Source organism: Centroberyx gerrardi, chromosome 16 (genome assembly GCF_048128805.1).
Source record: "Centroberyx gerrardi isolate f3 chromosome 16, fCenGer3.hap1.cur.20231027, whole genome shotgun sequence".
Classification (NCBI taxonomy): domain Eukaryota; kingdom Metazoa; phylum Chordata; class Actinopteri; order Beryciformes; family Berycidae; genus Centroberyx; species Centroberyx gerrardi.
Window position 1 is genome coordinate 3,123,735 of NC_136012.1, and position 27,247 is coordinate 3,150,981.

The 27,247-nt window shown below is 40.0% G+C and overlaps 2 protein-coding genes across 2 annotated transcripts in view; both read right to left on the reverse strand.

Moving 5' to 3' along the window:
- Positions 1-27,247, reverse strand: part of mgarpa (mitochondria localized glutamic acid rich protein a) — a 455,365-nt gene that overhangs the window by 241,359 nt on the left and 186,759 nt on the right. The gene's annotated exons all lie outside the window — the stretch shown is intronic.
- slc7a11 (solute carrier family 7 member 11) lies at positions 1,290-23,729 on the reverse strand. Its single transcript, XM_071913594.2, has 12 exons — positions 23,145-23,729; positions 20,159-20,285; positions 16,941-17,056; positions 14,795-14,920; positions 10,860-10,959; positions 10,610-10,654; positions 9,345-9,468; positions 6,538-6,641; positions 5,376-5,472; positions 4,202-4,351; positions 2,654-2,831; positions 1,290-1,490 (listed from the first exon to the last, which is right to left on the reverse strand). Exons 1-12 carry the CDS (start codon positions 23,443-23,445, stop codon positions 1,435-1,437), a joined length of 1,524 nt encoding a protein of 507 aa, XP_071769695.1. The 5' UTR covers positions 23,446-23,729; the 3' UTR covers positions 1,290-1,434.

The following is a 27,247-nucleotide window of genomic DNA, read 5'->3' on the forward strand; positions in this document are numbered from 1 at the left end:
ACACACACACACACACACACACACACACACGCACACCTTCCAGTAACACTATAACCACACCAGGCCACGCCAGGCCAAGCCACTTCATTCCTGATGCAAGAGGTAAGAGGACGGTGTCGATGCGGTCTGCATGGCTAATGTGAAATGTGAGCGGGCTACCAGGGGGCCAGACAGTCCAGATAAGGTCAGAGAGGTGATGGGAAGTCATAGTAAGTGATTGTGTCAAATGGCAGAGGCTCCTTCAGGGCACGGGACCTAATGTCATGGTTGGGCCATCTGCATGCTCCAACCCGCCCGGAAGAGGGACACAATAATGAAGTGGCCTAGAAAAGCCTACATATCAGAAAATGGGTTCTTATAATTGAACTCTGAGAGAAACTGATTGATTTAAGTTCTCTTCTTGAAGAGCCTCAAGCGTAGGCAAAATAAGCGAAGTCACCAGCTCGTCAGGATTTTTCACCAATTTGAAATTAGCATTTTTAACCCAAGGTATTAATAAACCAGGGTGTCTGGGTCGTGTGTATGTGCAATACAGTGGCAAAATTTTGTGTTAAGAGCGCAAACTCTGAAATGCAGATGTTGTGGACATGAATTACGTGAAGATTAGGTTCCTCCACCATGAATTGGATTATGTGACCATAGCACAAATTAGGATTAAGGTTAGGTAACTAAAGTAAACTAGGGTTAGGTTTAGGCAAACTACAACAATTTAGTTAAGGTTAGAGGCTTTGGTCATGGTTAAATAAGAAAAACTTCAGGTAAAAATTTAAATTTCACTCACAGTAGAAAACTTGGGAATTGTCAAGAGTTGAAGGTAAATGTATCCGCCCATTCCCCCAACCCCACTACACCCTTACTTTGCTTATACGCGCTATTTCAATGTCAAACTGTTTCCCGTTTCTAGCCGTGTCTCCTCCACCCGATCCCCAATCCTTTCCTGGTGGAGAAACAGATTTTTTTCACTCTTTTTCACTCATGTATTTGCATTTTAGGACTCATTTCATGAAATTTCATGAGACCTGGTTGCTATGTGCGCACATGGGCTGAGCCACCCAAAAATGAACTGAGCTACATAGTATTATTGGGCCAGGTTACAAATCCACTACTACATAATACAGCCTTATGTGTCTTGTCCACAGAGAGGGAAGTGTGTGTTGGTGAGAACAATTGGGTGACCAGGTGGTTATTTGATGATTTTACTTAAATTATTGCAGTGTTCACACAAAAACAATGATGACTTTTACACTTACAAAACATAAAAAAACATTAAAAACTCACATTTAGCTGTGACAAATAACCCTGGCACAAAAAGCATTGTCAAACACCTTGAGAGTATAAAAAAAAGACACCAGTTTGCTTTCTGAGGTGGAGTTCGGCTCAATGTAAGACTGTGACCTGAAGTGACCGAGCAGGGGATCCAGTCTGTGTGTGGTGTTAGTGCTCAGCAGGGATGACCTCCAGGAGGATCTGCAAGCATCTGTTGAAGGAATCTGAGGACAGAAAGAAAGCCGTACAATGCTGTCATGTCTAATGTGATGTATGGTGTAACATTGTGTTACGCAATGCGCCCACAAGAGAAAATGACTGAGATGCGTCGCATTCTAAATGCCCGACGTGCAGGTAGTAAATCGCCCAAGGTGAAGTTATGAATGGCATTTACAAGGCTGACAACCTGGGAACACGCAAGTTTCTTTTTCAGCTTATATAACGGCTTACCAAGAAACAAGATACTATTAGCAGACGTGTGCATGATTTTCAGCTGCAAAATTAAAATGCTTTGCCAGGGTTAAGGCTGTTACCTGAGGGTTTGCCTGGAATGATATCGCTCGCTTTCCATTATTAACGTGAAATTTTTATGCAAGGGAAATGGTAGCAACAAATGGGACAAACCTCAGTTCAACCTAGCAATCAAGTGGCTTTCTAGTCCCAAACAATTGTTATACTTGCTGTCCTTACAGTGACTACAGTAAGCAACTAGTAATCCCTTAAAATAACCTTACATTTACATGAATTGACCCCTTAATTCATGCAAAATCCCCTTAAAATGAGTTAAGGGAGTTATTAATGGAGGAGACCCGATCAAAATCACCTTAAACACCCCTTAATGTTTGGCTACTAACTTTCTAATTTAACGTAAAATTCAGGGAGACAGGAACTTTCCATTAGTAACTCATTAATAAACCTGTAAACCTTCACAAAACGCATGAAAAATCCCTTAATTTCTAGTGTCTCCATGAATCAACCCAAGAATAAAAACCCATAATACTAACCTTACTTTTCTAAAGCTGTGTTATTTTTAATGGATAATTAATGTTTGAGAATGAGAAATTAAGGACATTTCAGGGATAAAATTAAGGGGTTTGGTATGTTTAACATGCCATTGTCTCTACAATGCCAACTATTTCTGACCCAACAAAGAAGTGGTGTATAATGGTAATTGGTAATTTTGTTTTTACCAACATCCATACATGTAATGTTATATACAATATGATCTGCTTTCCATGCACACATTCATTCTCAACATCGAGTTCCAATGTGCAGACAAGCGTGCAAGATCTGCAAGTCAGGTTCATGAATAAAAATATGCAATCATCTGAACATTTCTAGTGAGGCAGTGTTACTAGCATGTTATGACACAACTGCATGGAAGTACCTAAACCCTTCTGTAGCCACTTCGGTCTGCGGTCGAAGACGATGAAGAGGTAATAGGCCGGGATGCCGGTGAGGGAAATGGCGAATCCGATGCCCGTGTTGACCGGGTCCGAGTACAGAGACAGGAAGACCATGAAGAAACACGTGAGGCAAAACACAGCCGGGATGATGAGGGGCACCTGTGGAGAAAGGATCAGGACGGACACGACAGTCAGAGTAACGCACGTCTGCTATTGTTATTCATGCATGTATACTGTTACATAGACACGCATTACTGCATGCTTGTAGGACAACAGAGGGATTTTTATTGCACTGTAGCTTCCTTGATGGAGAGCATTGCTTTGCAGAATACCAGTTCAGGGTATCTGCAGGTGTCAGAAAGACGAATTTAAGACTTGCTCCCTGGAATTTAATTTAAGATCAATTTAAAAACCAAAATGAAGAAACAAATCTAGCAAAAGCAGTCTATTTCTGATTGAACGTAAAAATAATAATACGAAGAAAAAGCATGTTAAGGACCATGAGGACTAATGTGTTTAGTCAAATAGACAGGATGCAGATTGTACTACTGACCCTGTTCTGTATTAATCCAAGAGTGGACATGCAGCACATAGAAACCATTCATGGTAGAAAAAATAACTGTAATGCACTCTAATAACTGTATTTAAGACACTTTAATACTTTTCAAAGGCCTTAAATGTAGCTAATTTGTTTACTGTAATTAACACTACTCTAATTTTAATAAAGGCTATTTTGGCAATGAGTCATGTAAAAGACACTTATCTTAAATACCCCTGTTCATTTCTGCTTTATAAGATTTCAATATCTGGATTTCCATCCAAGTAGTTTTATAATGTATCAAATTATTAGAATAAAATTGCCTCAATATGACAAAAGGTTTTTTACTTTACTACTTTAAGTTTCGTAATGATAAATACTGCAACTGCAATATTGCAACTGTAATTTATTACAGTCATTATTTATTCGATAACTGTAAACCCTCATTATTTATCCGATAACTGTAAACAGTTATCGAATAAATAATGACCAAGTGCCCCAACAAATGTTCCAGTCTCATTACACACAAGTTCAAAAGTGACTTTGGACTTTCAGTCACGACCTCTCAGAAATGTTGTACACACCCATGTATAAGACACCTGACGTGATTGTATAGCCATTAGTTGGTACATTAATATATTAATTATTAAGTGCATTTTTTTGTTTCTGTGTCTGGACAGCATGAAATATGGTCAACACTAGTTGGTACATAAGACCAACTAGACTTCAATTTTTTTAAATGTTTTTTTACGTAGCTACATTCATCATTCTGTCCGTCTACTTATTACCTTCACTCCAACTGATGGAAATGCACTAATTCACATTTTATTTTTATGCGACATTTTAATAGTTGCTTGACGGTGGGATGGAAACACAGCGAATAAGAACAAGCTACAGGAGGAGCTGCAGGAATAGATGTGGGATACTGATGCAAGACTTCTAGCTGTGTGTGTGTGTGTGTGTGTGTGTGTGTGTGTGTGAGGAGGCTGACCTTAAAGGGCCGGGGCAGCTCAGGCCGGGTGTATCGGAGGTACATTAATCCCAGCACCGCCACGCCGATGAACAGCCAGCGCAGGAAGCTCATGAAGTTTAACAGGCTGTAGATGTCTCCCACAAACAGCTGGAGCATGGTCATAGGGTACTGTACACACACGCGCGCACACACACACACACACACACACACACACAGACCAGATGAGAAAAAGGTAATTGTTGTTAGTTATCGCGGATATGGTAATTGCTGTGGCTTGTGTAGATATTCATATTCCTATATCAGTACCAATATATTTGGATTGAAGTTGCCAGCAGCTGGGGTTTTGCGCTGATATTCAATATCTTTAAATTTGACCATTTTCATGCCCAAACATCACAAGTAGGCTATTCAGTGTTTTTAGCCTTGTCAGGGTGGAAAAGCCTTTGAAGCAGCATTTAGGCCAGTGGTTCTCAACGTGGGGTTCGGGGACCACCAGGGGTCCTTGAGGGGGTTCCAGGGGGTCCACGGCAAATTGATGAAGTGTTAAACTTCAGCATTATTTCATTTACAAGAAGTTAACACAATTAGAGAATGTAGAAGAATGACTGTTTTGATCATAGTTTCTCTGTTATCTCTCTACCTACAATACAGATAGTCATGGAATTCTGGACAAAATCATATCTGACAATAAAAATATTCTCAGATTTGGGTCCGAGAGACAAAATCTCATCAAATGGGGGTCCGTGGCCTTAAAGTGTACTAAATTAAGGTATATGAAAAATGATATGATATGAAAAAGGTTGAGAATCACTGATTTAGACCATCATGAGACACTAATGCTGGAATGATTTCTCTAGTCTGACATCTGATATAAGAATAAGAATAATACTAAAAACATTGACTAGCTGTGTTCAGGGAGGAACCTCCATCATAACAGGGCTGGACCACATTGACTGGATGATATCTGATTTTTAATAAAAGGCCAGTATCAGCCTGATCATGTCATTATTGATGAATCAGTAACAACAACAACAATACTGTTGTCATTATTAATTGTTAATGCCAATTGCTGTTGTTATTGTTAACGATTGCTGTTGTTAGTTCTTGCCGTCTCATTATCATCTAATTAACAGCTCATTAGCATTCTCCTTATTGGTAACTGTTGTTGTGTTTGTTGTTGCAGGACACTGACCAGTACAAGGACAGCAGCTTGTGGAGTGTGTCTGCGGACGTGAATCATGGACAAAACTTCAGGGAGATGCCCTTCACGCGATGCCACGTAGAACATCCTGGTCCACACACACACACACACACACACACACACACACAAAAGAAATATGTATGCAAATTACACCGAAAAATTGATTGAAAGATGAATTGATTGGTTGTATGGCTGAAACAAATTTTCACATTCTGTCTCACATTTACTCTACCGTGAAAGTACTGCATTAACAGATGATCTTTCGGTAATGCTTTATTTTCCGGGTCCTCAATTTTCCTAATAATTTCCTAGAAAGGAACTGTTAATTTCTTAGGAAGTTTCCTGGAAAGAACCATGACATGATGCACTAATTACAAGGGAAATAAGTTCTTCTAATTTCTTCTGTTTTTTCCAAGACAGAACCATGAAATGATGTAGTAGTTATATAGAAAATTAGAAATTAGAGGAAGGAATTCAACAAATAACTATATTATATATTTATATGAATAATGACTTGGGTTACCAAATTGACCTCTGCCTATTATTTTTCCAATAAATAGTTTATAGCTTTGTTTTTTCCAGGAAATTCTTTTAGAAATGTTCAGTATCTTATCGACAGACTGCTTACATTGTCTATAGAACTACTACATTATTTCATGGTTCTTTCCACAAAACTTCCCAAGAAATGAACAGTTCCTTTCTAGGGAATTATTAGGAAATTGTGGACCCCGAAAATACAGGGTTTTTTTTATATACCAATTACAGGCTGAACTGTATTGCATTCCACTAATGTTCTGCAATGTCTAAACTGGAAACTTTCATATCAAGACATGTCTTTGAAGCCTCAGTAAAATATGACGTATAGCACGAAGGCCACCGCTGTCATACAGCACCATTTAGCACTGACCTACACATTCTCCAGCCATTCCAGGTATTATACAGTATTGTCAGCCTTTATACCAGCAACATTTCACTTTCACTCTCCATGTAATGGAGAGTGAAAGTAATATTTTCTAATGTAAAAAGCTGAATGCCTGTGAATATGCCAACTTGCTTGAGCGTCCGTGTACATATATAAATATAAAAGGGAAGGTGTTTTGTCATCGTTTCAACGGAGGTACGGAGGCGTGAGACCAAGGCCAGCAGGCTCTACCTTGAGATGGCGAAGAGGCAGCCATTCATGGAGCCGTAGCAGGACAAGGCCACGAACACCGGCACGGCCATGGAGAACTTCCCCATCAGCTTCTCGGCGAATGTCTGCGAGATACGGGGGCGGAGGGATGAAAGCAAAATGAACGGAGCTTATAAAAGAGAGAGAGGGAGAGAGAGAGTAGGCAAGAGAGAGCATTCTTCGCTTTACTTTGAAAGTGCATTAAGCGAGCTTTTTACTGTTCCGCAGCACAGAGTGACTATAATATATCTGTGGGAGGTCGATAAAGTGTATGTAATGTGAATACCCACATGAGAATTCAAAGCACATGTGGTTTCTGGACACATGTTGGTTTTCACATGTGAATCACGTTTTATTCTGATGTCACGTGACAGATTTTACTTCAGATGAAAAAAATGCAATTTCTAGACCAGTGATTCTCAATCTTTTTCATATCAAGGACCCCTAATTTAGTCCACATTAGGGCCACAGACCCCGATTCAATGAGATTTTGTCTCTCGGACCCAAAACTGAGAATATTGTTATTGTCAGATATGATTTTGTCCAGAATCCCATGACTATCTGTACTGTAGGTAGAGAGATAACAGAGAAACTATGATCAAAACAGTCATTCTTCTACACTCTTCTTGTAAATGAAATAATGCTGAAGAACAATTCATCAATTTGCTGGGGACCCCTGGAACTCCCTCAAGGACCCCTGGTGGTCCCCGGACCCCACGTTGAGAACCACTGTTCTAGATGAAGAGTATTTTTCCACGTGTGAACTTTTTTTCACATTTTCACCTGCCATTAGATATGTCAATTTTTATTTCACATGTGAAAACTTCATTTCACAAGCAAAGAGACAATTCACAGGTTAAAATGTCAATGGGAAATTTCACGTTCACATATGAAAACCCAACATGTGTCCCAAAAGCACATGTGGGTTTTCACATGTGACTTTTTGGTAGGAGAGCTCAATACCAGTGACTCAACCATTGCTCAACCATTGCAAAACTCTGAACTTTCCAGAACACTCTTGGCACAAAAACGCATCGTTCATTTCAAGATACTCCCAATCCGCCAACACAGTTTAGCGTTCAGCGTTTAACCCCCCAAAAACAAGCAGAAGTTTTGGCCATTTTCCTAGACGGAGCCAAGTTTTAGAATTCAAATCAAGTTTGCGATGTTAACTTTTGTCCGTGTTCTGTGAGAGTTCAGCACATTAAGACGGACGGAGTGCAGCTCTCCCATCCCCTCACATCCTCTTAAGAACAGATAAATGCTCTTAACACCTTCCTTAAAGCAGCTTCTATCACTCACGGTGTACAGTGCAATAAAGCTAACCGCATTAGAAAAAAGCTGTTATCCGATCAGGGATCTTTTTAGTGAATGAGTCTTCCCAAGCGATCTGCTTCCAGTAGCGCGGGTAGCAGTCCACCGCCTAACAAGCAAAAAGGTGGCTGTTATTAGGGGATACGTGTGATGTGATTAGCATTAACGGGGCTGGGCTGGCAGAATTGCATTAGCGGTTTGCCGGGAAGCCGAGATGTCAGAGAGCGTCCGCTAATGATGACACGTTAAGTGCAGGAAGGCAATGATAGGGCCCGCATTAGGTGTAAACATCACTGCTAGATGAGAGGTGAGACCTCAGTGGAATGGTTTCAAGTAGCAGACACTTTTTCACTGCTCAGGCTTGCCAAGGGGCCAACCTCAAATATTGAGTAATTCAAGATCAAAAAGTATTATCTGTTTCTTGAAACATATACACTTCCAGTCAAAAGTTTGGACACATGCATTTTTCCTTATTTTTACTATTTTTTCACATTTTAGACTGATAGTAAAGACATCAAAACTATGAAATAACACAAATGGAATTATGCAGTGACCAAAAAAGTGTTCAACAAATCAAAACTATCTTATATTTTAGATTCTTTAAAGTAGCCACCCTTTGCCTTGATGGAAGCAAAGGCTTTGGAAAGAAATTCATACATAGGATCAACTTCACTATTTATATTTGTCTAAGAAACACATTTCAAGCATTTAAGCAGAAGCCTTTAGATCAAATGGTTTTATGATAGGATGATACTTTTGATGTTAGTGTAGGTCTGTGTACAACTAGTTTTGGTGGTATATGGTAAGAATCTGGTAATACCATGGGAGAAAATAATGCCTCCTTTCAAAGTCCAGTTTCAGGTTCCTTACGGAGTAAATTGGAATGATTTACTTAGTATTAGGGATGGGACGATATATCAAAATTCACAAATACAAAAATGTGACAATACGTATTGTGGGGCAGAAAAATGAATCGCGATATTAGCTCCATTTGATTCTGCTGTAGTAATCACAAATGAGACGGCTTGACCATCACAATTTCACAAGAATCCAAATTATATAATTTGCTGTTTGTAATGACATTTTTAAATTGTTGTTTACATTCTAGTGAGCCAATGCCATCGCTAGAAAGATTTGTGGCTCAGAAATAAACATAATTCTGCACAGTCAGACTTTGTTGTCGTCCCATCCCTACTTACCATGTATTTACCTGGTTAATACCTAGTACTTAGATTTTATACTAGTACACAGATTTTTACACCAGTAATTTTACTACTACTCAAGTAAAATTTCAGCAAATAAACAGCATGTCTACTTCTACTTGAGTACAATATTTTAATACTTTTTCCACCCCTGCTGAAAAGTTGCGGAGAAGTGGAGTAGCACAAATCAAGAGCCAGCCCTAACTCGCCCCGGTTTGGACCACATAGTGGAAACCGGGCTACAAGTTCACCCATCCATGCTGTGTTAGTTACCACGGCAACCGCCTCCGAGGCCAGGAGCTCCTCCGCCGACATCACGGTGTAGTACGCCACGTTGGACAGCACATAGCAGATAGTCACGATCGCCATGGAGATACAGATAGCCAACGGCACTGTCCTGAGGGGTGATAATAAGAGAGAGGCAGTAGACTGTCATTAACTTTAATGGCTCCCTCACCTCCACCTCGTTTCCTCTCTGCCCCCTGCCTCCTTCCTTCTCTTATTCTCTACTTTCTTCCTGGAAATAGAACTGTAGGAGGCCATACTGTTGCTGGCATCAACTATACAACCACTGCAGCAACGAGTTTCATAAGTCGATCATCCAAAAGTGATGAAGATCTGCTTTGGTTTACCAACCTCTAAGAGATGCACAGAGATAGCAGAGCACAGTTTATAATACGTTATGATATGGATTGTAATCCCTCATGAATCTGGTACGGCTATGAGATAGGTAGTTATACAGTTTCCCCTGAAAGTGTTCAAAACGTTAATCAATGTGTCACACCAAATGGTTGCAATAAAATGAGTCTCAACACGCTCATTTCACGAAATCTCGGGAGACCAGGCTGCTGATTTAGCCTAATATCCAGAGGTGCGACCAAGTCAACTTCACTCGAGTCCCAAGTCAGTCTCAAGTCTTGAGGCACAAGTCTCAAGTCAAGTCTCAAGTCTAAATGTAGATTACCATTTCAAGTCCAAGTCAAGTCCGTCATAAATGTCAAGTCTCAAGTCTAAATGTAGAACAGCAAGTCAAGTCAGAGCAAATCAAGAGTCCAGTATCAATTTAATATCTTAAAGAAAACTAAATATCTAGGACTTTTCAATGCAATATGGTTTTAATAGGATAAAAACTTGGTAAGAGCATCATGAGTTTGATTTCTATAATCAGTTTCAACTTCAATAAATTCAATCATTCCATAGAAATTCAGAAAACAGAATTTAAATTCAGTCGTCTGCTGGAACAAATCTCATCACTTTCAATCTAAGTCATTTACACAAACACAAGATCTCAAGTCAAGACTTTAGAAACCTTTTCAAGTCATCAAAGTACAAGTCAGAGTCAAGTCCCAAGTCACCAGAACCCAAGTCAAGTCAAGTCTCAAGTCTGCTCTTCATGCATCAAGTCAAGTTATTAGTTACTTGTAAAGTCATGTGACTCGAGTCCCCACCTCTGCTAATATTGATAGCCAATATTGATAGTGTATCTCTAGTGCTAAACCAGGAGGCAACCATCTTTATGCACCATGGGGTAAACTCACCTCTCAGGATTATGTACCTCCTCTGTCAGAAAGTTCAGATAGAACCTGGAAAAGGAAAGTGTTGAAATTATTCTCAATAGCTCCAGTGACTAACAAATGGTGAATAATGTATAACGGATATGCGCTGAAGACATGAAATGCTAAGCAACGAACTTTAAGAGACCACTTTAAGATGAATGTTTCATGACTATTCCTGTATGCATGCATGCATGTGTGTGTGTGTGTGTGTGTGTGTGAGGACCATACCTACCACCCAGCGTAAGCGTACATCCCTGAGTAGAAGGCCAGAGGAAGACCACTCAACTGAATATTGCTCATATCAAAGGCATTCTCAAAGTTCTTGGTCTCCCCTGCGAACACACACACACACACACACACACACACACAAACAACGACACCCATTACCTTCTTATTGAGTGTTTCAAGCCCCATAATTTGTCCAGAGTGAAGACAGATCGAATGGTCTCTGCAAACCTTTCTCACACAAGACAACGAGCAATCATAGCCATCACAATAATCATAAAAGTAGTCATAACCATAAAACAGATGAATGAGGCACCACTCTGCCTTATGAGCATGGAGACATAGATCCTGCAACTTAGACATAAGCTAAGGCCAAGATTAAATAAGTCTCAGATGAAATCCATTTCAATCTTTAATCAAGAGACTTACAGTACATTTTTTCTTTGTTGGTTGCTTTTGCTCATGAGAGTGAAACCAATATCGCTCTGGTTTTGATAGGCGTACATGTGCACTGTCTGGCTTCCAAAGAGGAAGGTTCGTTTGGGCCTTGGCAACTGACAAGCTGCCAAACTTTTAGCTTTGATCCCATCGATGGTGTGAACATCTGAAAATCCAAGTTGAATTGTTTGCTCAGGTGTTTTATTTTTTGGAAGAAGGACAGAGAAAAGATGGAGGCTGAAGGAGAGAATCTGCCCTTAATTTCGTTTTAACTGTGAGGCGGAGTTGCTTCACGAATGATATGTTTATCTCATGATACGCTTCGATACGTGGTTCACGATTCAATACAACCATGATATGATGTCATAAATAAAAGTTCAATGACACCAAAGTATGACTGTGTAGAATTATGTTTATTTCTGAGCCACAAATCTTTCTAGCGATGCCATTGGCAGCTAGAATGTAAACAACAATTTTAAAATGTCATTACAAAGTGCAAATAATATAATTTGGATGGAGAGCTTGTGAAATTGTGATGGTCAAGCGTCTCATTTGTGATTACTACAGCAGAATAAAATGGAGCTAATATCGCGATTCATTTTCCTGCCTCGTCCAATTGTCACATATTTGTATCGCAATATATTGAATTTCAATAAATCGTCCCATCCCTACTTCACACCGTTGTGTGGAGTGCGATTTGATGCGTCATCCCCCAAAGTTTTGTGGTGTCCAAGATATGATGTGTGATGGATGAGCGAATGAAAGAATGAACAAACAGATTAAAAAATTATCATCATCGTGTTGTTCACTCAAAGAGTCTGTACACTCAGAGCAATCATTGTTTGGCCTAAGGCGATTCGGCTTCAAAAGGGGCCAAATGGCGATTTTCCTGTTTTGTTCTTGGAAGAGGCTGTTGCGCAAGAGGTAAAAAAAAACAAAAAACAAATCAATGTCAGTTTCTTGGTTGATACTAGAGAATACCTGCTGAGCCAGACTCCTTTCAAATTCAGTTTATACTCATTGGAACATCTGGAGCGGGGATCACAGGGGGCACATACTTTAGTCACCAACTACAAGTCAAGTGAACTTTATTTTACACCTTAAAGACAAAACACATTGCTGCAAAGTGCTTCACAAGGTTAAAAGAAAATGGTTAACAGAGCTAAAACAGACAAAAAAGACCAGTCACATCACAAAAAGCAGGTCAAACACAAAGGCCACAGAGTTAAAGTGGATCTCTAATTGATTTTTTAAAATGCCAATGGAGTCAGTTAACTTGACACTTTCATGAAGGTTGTTCTACAGTCTAGGGCAGTGGTTCTCAACGTGGGGTCTGGGGACCACCCAAGGGTCCTTGAGGGGGTTCCAGGGGGTCTCCAGCAAATTGATGAATTGTTAAAGTTAACAAAATCAGAGAATGTAGAAGAAATGTAGACTTTTTTGGTCTTAGTTTCACTGTGATCTCTCTACCTACAATACAGATAGTCATGGAATTCTGGACATAAATCGTATCTAACAATAAAAATATTCTCAGATTTGGGTCAAAATGAGGTCCGCGGGCCTAATGTGTGCTGCATTAGGGGTCCTTGATATGAAAAAGCTTGAGAATCACTGGTCTAGGAACAGTGGAACAGTGGGACAGTCCCTTAAGGGCCCTTGACAGTAACCAATAGTCACTGAAAAGCTTAATATCTACTGTTCATATGAATCTATTTTCAACTGTAATGACTTATTTTTGAAGCTCTCAGTTGGATATCAGAATTCAGGGCAGTAAGACCCGCAGGGCGTCGACCACACCGAGCATGAACCGAAACCTGCTCTCGTTCCATATTTTAGCCTTTAAAATTAAAATTAGATTGTTTGCATGGGAGACTTCTCGCCCCTTTATTTCTATCGACAAAGATAATAATAACCAGCAGGGACGCCAGTATCAGCGTATGTGGTGGGTATAGAAATTGTAATAAGGCTGTTACAATTTGACAATGGCACCTCTTTGCTCAAAAATCAACATAATTATGGGCCATTAGCCTAACTTTCACTGTGGGGAAAAGAAAAGATAATCATGGGCAAGAGCACATAATTATTCATTTCATTCATTCATTGTCTTCACCCACTTATTCCTTGTCAGGGTGAGGGGGGGCTGGAGCCTATCCAAGCATGCTCAGAACATAATTACCAATGGAAAAATAAGGCTAAATAAATAAAATGCATCCTTACTGACTTGTCATTTTGTTTTCATCATTACCAGAGGCATAAATTCAACCAAATTTAAAAGGACTGACTGCTAAACATAAACTGTTGCAATCCAAATTAAAAGTTAAGTTAAATTAAAAGCAGGAACACTGGATAACTAATTCTAGGGAAAAAGGTGTAGAAATAAATGTGTGAGATATTTTATTAGTATTTTAATGATATTTATAATTTTAAATTCAGAAGCTAAGTTTACAGACTGCAAAAACGATCATACACACCTGTCTTTGTATGATTTTGAATATCCACAAACACTAGTTTCTAAGGACAGTGATTCTAGGAAAAGTCAAAAAGGGAAACTTCTGCACAGTTTGTAAATGTCAAGATATTTCAATTAAAATATTCAAAATACCCATCACTATGCAGGTTGGCCTTCCTAGTGTTAAAGGATAATGTTAAAGGTCCCATATTATTCATTTTTCATTATTTTGTTTTCAAATACACTAAGGCTCAGGAAAAGAATAATGTTCTCCATGAAGTTTTGCAAATAAATGCTATTTGCAAACTGTTAAAAGTTGAATTGAAATTAAATTGAATGAATTTGAAGACTAGGTCCTCATAGGCAGAATAGTCACAATACTGGATCCTGATTGGCCGACAACACCAGCTCCTCTAATTCAAATAAGTAATGCTGCAAACTGGCCTGATCGGATGGATTTCGGGAATTCTTTAGTGAGGAGAGCCAATCGGGGCCGAGTCCAGTTGTGATGCGTTTACTTGAGTCATTACGGTGACACAACGTTGACATATTTGTGTCAACAAATGATGATTGATGAATGTTGTGTAGTTGTTTTATTGATTACAATTGAACAGTTCAAATTAAACACACTCTGGCACCGTTGCATGCAATGCTTTATAAACAAACAGCCAGATTCTTCAGTGAATTCCAAAGCTGTCGGGAGGCCAGTGACTCCATGGGGCGCGATCCAGGGCCCCCAAAAGGCAGGACATTGTGAAATGCTTTGGCCGTTACTCACTGTGAGCAGCTGTGTATTTTGACCAACAAGGTTTACGTCAAACGGTAAAGGTTATATTCACAAGACATGTTGTTGTATGAGACAAAGTGACCCATGTTAACCCAAGTCCGGGAATGTTCCTATGAACAAACAAATATAACCACAGTATGCTAAAAAATAGATATCTGGGTTTTTGTGGGGTATGTGTACTCGTATAGTACTGATAGGGGCTATGGTAGCAATGATGATGATGATGATGATGATGGTGGTGGTGATGGTGAAGATGAAGGGGTCTTACCTTTGAAGAGCTGGTACATCCCAGGCACTATGATGGTGGCAATGGCCAGGAGCTTGCTGAAGGTGAGGAAGATCTGAATCCTGGCTGACCAGGTCACACTCATACTGTTCAGGTACATGATTGAAGCTATGGAGAGAGAGATAGAGGCTTTTGCAGTATATGTTTTCAGGCAATGTTCTTTAGTTCTACTTTCAATAAAGGGATTTCAGGTGATGTAACACACCCTCTAGCGGCTGTATTGGAGGTCCTCAGCTCTCTCAGCAACTCATTGTGTTTCTAAACTTACAACAGAATTCCATAGACATTCTGTAGAATTTCTGTGCTGTTTTTGACTGGGAACTGATCATTTCATCACTGATACATATGATCAATTTTGTGTTTAGATAATGTCAGCTTGTTAGCTACCTAACCATAGTATCTAGTCAGCTAACCATCACTGTCTTCCCAGCATTGGCTCAACCTACGCCAAGGCCAAAAAAGCCAACAAGACGTTGAGCCATAACCTGACATTATTAGTAGCAGTTTTTTGATATTCCATACTGTTTTGCTACAATTGGCTTTCAAAATTTGTAGGCGGGGCCTAATATACAAAAATTGCCGTAAGTCAGGAACGTGTTGGGCTACCTCAAACAAATTTGGTACACATGTGAACGGGTCAACTCTGAGGTGAAATGCAAAATTTGCTGATATTTCGCCCATAGGTGGCGCTATAGCAATATTCTAACTTTAAATGGTCATAACACACTGGCTTAGTCCCATTCAGTTAACTTTCAACATAGGTGACTGTCTCAAAACTTGTCCCTTTGCTTTGTTTCCACACTTTGCAATGGTTGTTGCGGGTTATGGGTTGGAATCTCTGCCCCAACATGTTCTGTGTAGAATTTGTATTTTCTCCCTATGTTTGCAGTAGACAGATGCAAATGAGTTAACAGTAAATTATATTGCAGGCTACCAGTTTGACAAAATGAGTTAAATTTAATTGTAAAGTTTTTCCACTGCCTCCTTTGTTCAAGCAGATTTACTGATAACAGTGGCAAAAGATATTCTTGGACATTAAGACCACCAAAGATCTCTAAAGGGAAGTCATACTGTGAGAAACACTACAGTGGTGTCACTCCCTCACTAGCTCAGTGTGTATTTCAACTGCCATCGGAGGCAAGGGTTGTGAGTTCAATGTGAGTCCCTGGTGGTGCATACAAAGTACTCAAACAACAAATGTTGTTTACCTCCATTGTACCTTGAGGTGCTCAAATGACAAATAGTGTTGGAGAGTGACTTGTATGAGTCTGAACTGTTTGAGATTTTATGTCCAAATGAGTTCTATATCATTGCCATCATTGTTAATTGCCGCATGCAGCTATATTTAAGAACTATTTTTCCTTGTCCATCCCTTCTACTTTTTACTCTTGGCAGTCAATATTCACAAGATTGATGCTAATTGATGCGATTGAGATAGCCGGTGTCGAATTTGCTAGCTGTATTAACCAATAGTGGAAAATGAAACGCGTGCCCATTGTGTGGCAAAGCAGTTTGTCCATGCATCAATCCTCTGAACTTTTGGCTATTTTTAGGACCCCTTCTTTCTTTTTCCAGTCTTTATCCACAGGGAGGGGGTTGGTTGCTTTTGATGTGGCTAGATGAACTGACTCACAAAGTAGGAGGAAGCCTTGATATGAATATTATTGTGTTCTAATGTAGAATACATAACATGGTTAAGTAGGCAATGCATACGATTTGAAGCTGTCAGTAGAAGTTGCATATCTAGCTTGAAATGTCCTTTAAAACATAGCTTTTAATGATATTTTCTTTACTAAGTGTGTGGGAGTTGGGGCGGTTGTTACAAGTAAATTTCCTATACGTTCTAATAATGTCTCTATAAGCTGTTGAAATGACGTTGGTTGAAAGACCGCCATCATTTAAATTTTCATATCAGCCCCTCCACCACTAGTAGCAAGTAGTTACATGCTAACATTAACATCGGTTGCTTTGCTAAATTAGCCTGCAAGCTAGTTAGCTAGCTAACAAATTTTAGGAGGTGGACGACACTGACTGGCTGATATGCGATTTTTAACCCCCCCAAAAAAGCCAATATAGGCCTGATACATTGTCAAACTGATATATGGGTTAGAGTTAGTCGTATACGTACTTATGCCCACGCCGGTGGCCAGTTTGACAGCAATGGGGGGGATTCCACAGGGCATGAACAGAGGCTCCAGGATGTACTGTCCAAAGGCAAGAGAGATCACTGCCATCCCTGCAGGCCTGCAGGACACACACGAGAAGAAATATAGATACACACACAAACAGTATATGTCCAGTAGTATAGTTGTGATTATTACAAATATATAAAATAATAGTAATTCATATGATAAAATAACAATATAATGTTAATATCAATAATGTTAAGTAATAATAACAATAATAATAATAATAATAATATTACCAATAATAATCATATGTTGTGACTGTATTTTATCATATGTTTTATATTTTTCCATATTTTAATACTGTACTCATGACATTTTATGTATTTGTAATAAATGTAATATAACTATGTCATTAATATTATATTATTTGATATTGCATTAGTTACATTTACATTATATTAGTTATATGAAATTATGTCAAAAGTCTAACCAGGGACAGGGGTCACAAATTAGCTTCAGCTAGAAACCCTAAATGTCAAATTGAATTTCCCCTGTTAAATAAACAAATAAATAAACCTAAAGCCCCCTAATAACCTAAAGATTTAAATTTGCATATGATTACCTATTGCATACTAAACAAATGTGAGAAGCACTCTTACACTCCCTCCATAGTATAAACCCACAAAAAGATCAGAGCAAATTCAATGTAAAAATGCACATAAAATACAGAAAATCAAATGGGTGAATAGGCCTACTTTTTTCATGGCGCTATGTGTCCATGTGCATGCATTTGTATACATGTATGTTTGTATATGTGCATGTTCCTTTTCCCCCCGGAGTAAAACACAAAAATCACAGCAACCAAATGATATAAAATGGTTACTGTCGTTCATTCTATTTACTGTGAAACGCACAATAGAACACAGATAATTTTGAAAAAATAGCTGATTGAATTACTCAAAAACCTGTTTGAAGGCAAAATGCATTAAGATTGTGAGATTATGAACACGTAATACATTACATTACATGTATACATCCTACTATTAAATGAGGAAAACTCTGTCCGTCTGTCTGTCTGTCTGCATCCATTTTGCTCCTCAACGGGTTGGCCAATCAATCTGAAACTGCACATGGGCATTGAGCATTGTCATAGGCAGGGACTGACGAAGCCGATTTTTTCATTTTCCCAAATTTACGCTGTTTATGCGCATTTTTGGCAAGTCTGCGCGGAGTTGTGGCGCGCACATCCCCGGAAGTCTGCACGTAGTTGTGGCGCGCGCATCCCCGGGTATGGACTAGTTTAGAAATAAATTATAATTGTTGTGGATGATGGTAATAACACTATTGCAATTACATTCTCTACATTGGGATGAATTGTTCTTGGGATGAATCTAGCAATAACTAAGTAACTCAGTAATCCAAATACATTTCCACTGTCCTCTAAAACCCTTTTATCCGGGGCATGAACCCTGATTTTCCCAGCAGGTCCAGGGATTCAACCTGGCAATCCTCCAGCCACTTCTCTAACCTCCAGCCTAGCATTACCCCACTCTGATTGGCCATTCCGACTCTCATATATCTCCATGTAAGTTCTATTGACTCAGGTATTAGGCAGTTATTCAGTAGATATGAGTGTATGTGTAATATCTGATGGGCAGCATCCTAGACAAACTCTACCCGTAATCACATCCTCATGAGGAGCGGAGTGGACCGGTTTTCTATAGGCTTGGCTCCGATAAGAATCAAATAAGGTTGGCTGGTACCGAGGGCTCATCTACGGCTCATCAGTATTTCCCTCTTCATTTCCCACCGCAGCCACTGAGCTGCTGCAGCCGGGGATATCTCGCTTTGTCTCTCTCTCTCTCTGTTTTCATTCTCTCTCACCCTCCCTCTGTCTCTGTTCATTTTCCCATGGTTTCCATTGAGTCCTGGTAGCCTGAGGCAAGCATGGAATTGGGCAGCTGAGGATAGCCACTAGACTGTTTATACTACCTTGCCTCGGCTGTGTACACACAGCTGCCAGGCTCACTGAGCATTTTCTCACTTCGCTGGTCTAAACTAAACTCACTATGCAACTTCACAAGGGCTTAAGCGAGCCAGTGCCTTTTATTTGGCTGTTTTGGTGTCATGCGTTACCCAACACAGTCTCATTAAATGTTGTGAAATGAGCACAAACTCTGAAATGCAGATTATGTGTTGTGGACAGGAATAATGTGAAGATTATGTTCCTCTACGACAAAAGGATTATGTGACAAGAGCACAAATTGGAGACGCCATGTTCACGTGTTCGTCAGGTGAAAAGGTTAGCTAACAGTTAAGTTTAGGGATAGGGTTAAAGTTAGCGTTAAGTTTAGGCAACTAAAACAACTTTGGTGAAGGTTAGGAGAAGGTTTGGTCATGGTTAAAGGGAAACGAAACACTTTTCAGGTTGGACTGACCTGATCTACTGCTTAAAAGCATGCTATTGCAATTGCAATCTGCTATTGGCTGATCTCAGTTACCTGTGATGTAGGTCAGTGATTCTCAACCTTTTTCATATCAAGGACCCCTAATTTTGTACACATTAGGGCCACAGACCCCCATTTGATGAGGTTTTGTCTCTCGGACCCAAATCTGTCCAGAATTCCATGACTATCTGTATTGTAGGTAGAGAGATAACAGTGAAACTATGACCAAAATAGTTATTCTTCTACATTCTCTAATTGTGTTAACTTCTTGTAAATGAAATAATGTCCTGGGGATCCCCTGGAACCCCCTCAAGGACCCCTGGTAGTCCCCGGACCCCATGTTGAGAACCACTGATGTAGGTTACCTGTTTTGTCGTTTGTCATGGATCAGCCAATAGCAACCAAGATTAGCCAATAGCAGATTGCAATTGCAATAGTGTGCTTTTTTAACCAGTAGATGTCAAAAGTAGTCTGTGTTTGCTTTCCCTTTAAATACGAAAAACTTTCACTAAAAATGAAAACTTCACTCAGCGGAAAACTTTACGGCATGGGTTGGGAATTGGACCCGGGTTGTCGGAATTGAAGGTAAATTTCTCCGCTCATCCATCCCCTGACCTCCACACCCTTACTTTCCACTGTGCTATTTCAATGTCAAACTACTTCCTATTTCTAGTCAGAAAACAGTTTTCTCTCACTTTTTGAACACAGTATTTGCATTTCAAGACATCATGCTCATTTCACAAAACTTCGATAGACCAGGCCCATGTTACCTTATAGCAATGAGGTCAGCCCATAGTCTTATGAAGGCCATCTGAGGTCCAAAGGCTTCCAGTATATAGGTGTAATGTCCGCCAGACTTCTTAATACAAGTCCCCAGCTCAGCATAAGATAGGGCTCCTGGAATGACACAGGTGATGGATTGGCTTTGGCTCAGAAACAAGTTGCACAGGACATTAGACCAGGGGCTCATAAACTGTCTCAGCTGGACCTATAGAAATCAAGTCTCCTTCTTTGGGCCCCACATTCATCAAAATATATTACTCTGGAGCCTTTTCGGATCTCACCCCATAGTTTAAGAATTTAGATAGGCAGAAGTTTAATTAGAAGTTCAGTGCACAGGAGCAAAGGAAGGTAGGGAAGGGGTTAAGGATGGGTATTTAAGGATGAAGTGCTTGGACCTTTCATTACAGTGAACAAAAGGCTTTAAGATATGCACTTGAGTAATATCCATTATAATATACAGATGTGCACAGCGCTGTTTCCCAAATGCCTTTTTTAGCAGTGCTATTTGGAAATGACTTTGGGTTTTGGTTCAATCTGCCTCAGTTTGTTTTCCAAATGCCTTTTTTAGCAGTGCTATTTGGAGATGACTTTGGGTTTTGGTTCAATCTGCCTCAGTTTTGGACCCAGTTTCTGTTCCAGCATTACAATGGTTCTCATTTGGATTCTCTCGCAAGTCTCGCAAAACTTGCGAGACTTGTCTTGGCTAATAATGTAGTAGTAGGCTGACTTCCAATTTCTACAACCACAGATCCAGTCTCAACAGGCTGGCTTCATTCAATTGTCAACCTAACCTTGAAGGTATTTTGGCCAAATGATTGGACTGACATTGCACATTGTCAGTGCCCTCCAAAAGAACAACCGTTTTGACAAAAAATGACAAAAACTGGTTGTTAACACCCACACATTTTTGACATTTAACAGTACATTTTCTTTATAAATTTAAATTATATTACAGATTTTGATAAGAGAAGACAAAATTTACAAATAAGACAGAGCATGACAAAGCAAAGACAATTTTTCTAACAATACATTTTCAATTGATGGGCTTCCTCTCAAATTTCCTGAAATGTTTTCTACACATGGGAGACAATTAGCTGTCAGTTACAAAAAGAAGGGCCCTAATAGTGTTGTTGGACATCTGTAAGACACTAGCACATGTGTTTACATGGAGCCTTTTATTCCACTAATAATCAGAATAGCCTCATGTAAATGAGGCAAATTACATTTCATTCTGTTTAAAAGAAGTGGTATAAACCTTTCATAATCAGTTCAATGGATACAAATTTGTCATGTAAACGCTCATTCCAATCACATGGGTTGGAATATATACACTTTTTCTGCACATGCTCACACTTTTGAGGTAAGTGACATCAGTGACGTTTACTAGTTTCCAGAATCAGAATCATGGCGGGTGCCAAACAAAAGTGGGCTGCGCTCGGAATGGGATACTAGTCACACGACACACACTACATGCAACATGTAACTCTATGGCCCGGTCTGTTGCTGACACAACCTTTTTGTTAGAAACATTTTGATAAGTGGCAGCTGTGGTAAAGCTCGACCTGCACTCGCCTTCTCCTGTTTAATAACTGTTGGAGTCGTATGTTCTGATGAAAGTGTTGCTTCATCAGGAAGAATTGGAAAGAAAGAATGGATTCGGTGGAGCATGTAAATGTACACCTTATGCGTTCATTTTATTTAGCGCTCATGTAAACACTTGCGTGGGAATCTTCAATCTGAATGATTTCATTCATGTAGAGAAAATCTTTGTATGTTCCAATGTATTGATTATCATGTGCTTCCATGTGAGGGTTTATGACTGTCATACATAGAAAAGATACTATTGTTTCTTAGACCCACTGATACAACAGCCGTACAAATACGACAGTGTTAGGCTCATGAGACGATGCTTTGTCTAGGGGGGGTAGGCTTGCAGGTGGCTGTCCTTGTCCTAGGAGACATAAGCCTGGTTAGAGAACTGCACCATTCCCTTTGCTATGATGTGCTTCTCTCCATGCATGTATCATTAAAGAAACCACTGAATCAACGGACGGCGAACTTGTCTTTATTATAAAATTATTCATCAATTCAGAATGAAAAAATATCACTCGTGTAACCGCAGCTACTGATGGCATGAAAGCACACCGTTCAGGATAAAGAGTGTATGACAGTACTGTACATGAACTGCTACCAACACAAATATGATAAGCAGGGAAATGTGACTCAGAGTTAGGATTTATCAAGCCTGTTAGTAAGATTGTTTGTCTTGGATCACTGAACACTGTCACTTTGTCAGTCATTTTGATGTCAGAGTACTCTTGCAATTAGTTTGTTCTCTCCAGCTATTTTGAATTTGCATCATGCCTCTGCATGCCTGAAGAAACTCTGTGGAAACCAGTCTACCCAGCCTGGCAGCAATCGATCCCACTATGTAAAACATTTTTGTACTATTTGGAATGCATTTACAACATCTACTATGATAAACTAAAATGCATGCTCAGTTGTGGAGGTGGCTTGTGTGCAATGCAACTGTCTTCACTGTTTTCTGAGTAAGCATGACAATGCTTACTGAGTAAGCATGACAATGCAAATATTTACATTTCCCTAGAATGTCCTCAAAGCATTTCGCATTTCCCTGAACTATCATCTTATTGTACACTTGTCACACAAGAAGCAATGCTGTCCTCTAAGCAAACAAACCTGCTCTATCTCCCATTTTCCTCATTTTTTCTCACATTTTAGCTCAGCAGTGAATAGACAATAAATTAATTTTAATATTATTATTTAATATTAATTAAAGTAAATTCAAACTCCAGCAGCAGCCACTTAACTCTGCATAACTTCCCTGCCATTCTTTCTTTTCTGTCCTGTTACTTTTGTTTCCATCACTTTCTTCTTCTTTCATGGCAGCTACCCTCAAAGCTGGACAGATTGCTTTGGCGTCTACCGAATGCGCCCCGCTCATCGACTCACCGAACAGCGACAGCACGCCGCAAGCGATCCAGACCACCAGCGACATCCCCACGCTGCCCGAGTTCTTCAGGATCCCCTTGGGAGAAATGAAGATCCCGGCTCCGATGATGGTCCCGATGATGATGGAGATCCCTCGGAGCAGGGTCACCTTCTTCCGCAGTTCCACCTTCTCGGTCGGACCGTCGGCGTCCTGGAGTTTCCCGTTGGGCTCCGGCTGAGTCCCGTTTTGGGACTTTTGGGACAAAGCCTTTTGTCCATTTGCTGCGACTCCATCTCCAAGAGTGGATGCAGACCTGGTCATTTTTTTTTTATATGGCCTAATACACACACACTCTTTTGGATGGACTGAGAGCTGTCCCTCTGGTCTAGCCTTAACTTATTCAGCCTATGTGAATGGTGCTAAGCTGAGTTACAAAACTTCACTGGAACCAAATCCCAGGGAGAAATGACCTCTTAGATTCAGTCTCTCTTTCTCTCTCTTTTTTTCTGTCTGCCTGCCTTGCTTATTTTCATTCATGCCCCGCTCACTAATCTCTCACTGTAAAGCCCAGAGTGCCTGTTGCTCTCCTCTCCAACCACTTCACTCATGATCCAAAAGTTTTTTTCTCATTTCCCTATGTCCCTTCTTTTCTTTATTTGTCTCCCTTTCTGTCTCCTCCTATCTTTCCTTTTTCCCCTCCCTCCCTCCCTCCCCCTGTCTCCGTCAAGTCTTTTAATTATCCGTCTGCTTTGGTCCTCCTCTTAAACTAGCCGTGATTTACAGTGGTGAGGTGTTTTGTTCCTTCAGAGCGAGGTAATGATGACGCAATGTGGAGGGTTGCAATCCCCTAACCTGTTTTCAAAGCCTGACTGTCAACTCACCTACTTCCGGGCGTGTCTAACATTACCACCTCTCCCCTTTCCCTCATGTATTTTCCTGATACTAACCCATACTTCAATGAGATTTAGACAGAGGTTTAATTAGGAGTTCCCTTGCAAAGGAAGCTAGGGAAGGGGATGGGCATTTAAGAATACTGTGCTTGGAATATACAGATGTACACAACACTGTTTCCCCAATGCCTTTTTTTTTAGCAGGGCTATTTGGAGATGACTTTAGGTTTTACCTCAGTTTTGGACTCAGTTTTTGTTCCAGCACTACAACAGCTCTCATTTGGACACTTTATCATAATATAAAGCTGTTTAACCGTTGCCCTATGCTAATTTATGTTATGCTTTAAAATGAACAACACCAAAACTGCCAATACATAGATTTCAGGCAAGATTTCAGGCAGATTGGTTTAAACTGATTCCTGGGGCATTTCAGCCATGTCACGTTCACCTACGTATCCCTTCATTTCTCGGATCAGACCGCACTTGCACGCTGTACCGAAGCATAAGCTGAGTGTTACTTAAACAACTGCCTCAAATGAGCTAATCCAGGTTGTTCAAGTTCAAGTTGTTTATTTCTATAGCCCTTTATCACAAGCATGTCTCAAAGGACTGTACAGAGAAAGAGCCTCTACAACCAGAAGAACAACAATCAACCATAGAACAGAATGACAAACATCAGGAAGAGCAAGACACTCAAAAACAGATTATAGCAAGACATAACAGCCTACCTAATCTACATAGTCTAACCCTCCCGGGACCACCAGCCTTAGACCCTCCATGCATACAAGGAAAAACTTTTATTTATCTATTAATTTCAAGATTGAACATAAAGGTTTCAAGATAGAACCATACACCCAAGACCTTTTAAAAAGTCTTCTACATGCAAAAGAGTTCAAATATTAAAAACTGAAGGACCATGTACACGTTATGTTTAAAAGTTTGCTGTCCCTATGTAAGATATGGAGGACAGAGGGTGGAGGAGCCTGTAGGAGAAACATTTTTGACCAGTACACTACGACTATGCAAAATACACGCACTGTGGTGTTGCTGTCGCAGGGACATCTTGTATTAATAGAGTGTACTGACCTCCAAGAGGAACAGAAACTGGGATGGTGGCCAGTGTTAACGAGCATTCCAGGGTTGGTTTTCCCGAAATCGTTGTCAAGTCCAGCGCATGCCCACACACACGTCTCACCAAATGTGTCACATGATACAAATGACGCCAACAGTTCAATCCAGGTCAGGTCAGTACCTTTATTGTCCCAACAGGGAAATGTGCTTGCAACATGATGCCCAATTCTACACAATATATTCCTGGCGGCTCTGTCACTGATCACAGAAGGCTTTTGTGGCCGTAACACTGAGTTTCTCTGTGCCTGTACACTGACATGATCCCTGAGCTATTCAGCAGCAAACACTTGATCCATTTCCAGCTGTGAGAGAATGGCCACGTACATGCACACCAAAAAACGTGATTGTAATGCAAATAAGGGTGCGACGACTACAGTTTGTTTTCTTTGGTCCAAACCAAAGTGGAAAAGTTGACGTTGTTGCATTTTTGTATTTGGTGTGTTTAGGTTCACACTGCCTAATTACAATCAAACCAGGGCTTGTAAACAAAAGTCACATGGACTCATAAGTAGTTTGTTTATTGGACAGAGTTTTGGTGACCTGTCATCCTGCAAGGTTAGACATGTTGGTGGCTGGGAGGGGGTCAAAACAAATCTGATTCCAGCCCCTGTAACTAGCTGAGCCTGATGGAATTGTCTGTGCACTTTGAGCATCAGTCCAGACTTCATTTTGCAAGCATGAGGACCTGCTGGCTATCAGATGTCAACATTCTTCTCCTTAAACCCATAAACCCTTGTGTTTTTGAGTCTTTTCCTGTAGTTGGTAGCACCGAGACATTTCCAGGCGTCTCGGTGCCATTATTTGGTGCCACCCAAGTTTGAATGGCATTGTTCTCACCTGGCCAAACAAACCAAACTAAAGGAGAAAACAGTACCGCTCCAAACATGGGGTGAACACGCCCTAAGACAATAATGCGACTAAGGCAGGACCCATGGAAACGCCATACTCTGATTATGTTAGTGCGATTATACTCTTAGATGGAGTGAGAGTAATCGCAGTAACATATGTGTTATTCTCTGATTCTACTGGCATTGATGGAAACCAGTCAGAACATGTAAACACCATCACATTTCTTTAAGTGTGATCAAGTTGCTCATGTGTAGTTGGTGGCATAGCTCATGTTATTTTTTTTTATTTCATTTGAATACTTTTAATAACCACATATGTAAAACATATGTAAATGTATTTGGGGAGGTGTCACTTGATGGAATCATGTAAACAGCCTTGATTGAAAAATTTATTGATTGATTGATTGGTTGATTGATTGATTGATTGATTGATTGATTGATTGATTGATTGATTGATTGAGGGGTTGACACCAAAACCTGACATTTACTGTTGATGCTTTAGATAGCTGAAAGTTTTCTGCTATCAAAGTCCATTGCAGCTGCACTGGAAATATCTCAGCATGACGTCACGTTGTCTATGTTTGGCCAGTTATCTGTGGGACACCTTTGTACCATTGGAAACCAGGGTGCATGAATTACCCAACCTGCTGTTTGGACAGCTGGACCTAGAGTTCCATTCATTACCACTGCTGGAAAGTGTCCCATGTTACACCCATATTGGCACATTATGCTGTGATCAGTGTTGAGGAAGGTACTCTGAAAAAGTAATCCATTACCAATTACTCCTTACTCTCTCTCTCTCATCAACCTGCTCAATACACACTCAACATAGGGGTCATGAAATTCTGAGGAAACTCTCTGCATGTTTTTGCATTTCTTTATGTATGTCGATGTGGGGTTTTTAAGTATATCCGTGTTATTGTTTCTTGTACTTCTAATCTTGTATGTTGCTGCAACCAAATTGCCCTCGGGAAATTAATAACTATGAACTGAACTGAACAAAATTGTAATGCGATTACTTTACTCATTACTCCCTGATTATTACTTACATGGACATAACTTACATTTCACGGTGATATTCTTATCTTTACGTGACGTAAATTAAAAATCTCCACTTATCAAAGCATTCAGCAATCTCTGCCATTGCATTTCTATTTCGTTTACATCCCACTACAGTACAGCAGCTGTTGCAGTCTGTGCACGCATGTGCGTATTAACAATATTGATTGTTTTAATTCAATGCCTTGTGGCATA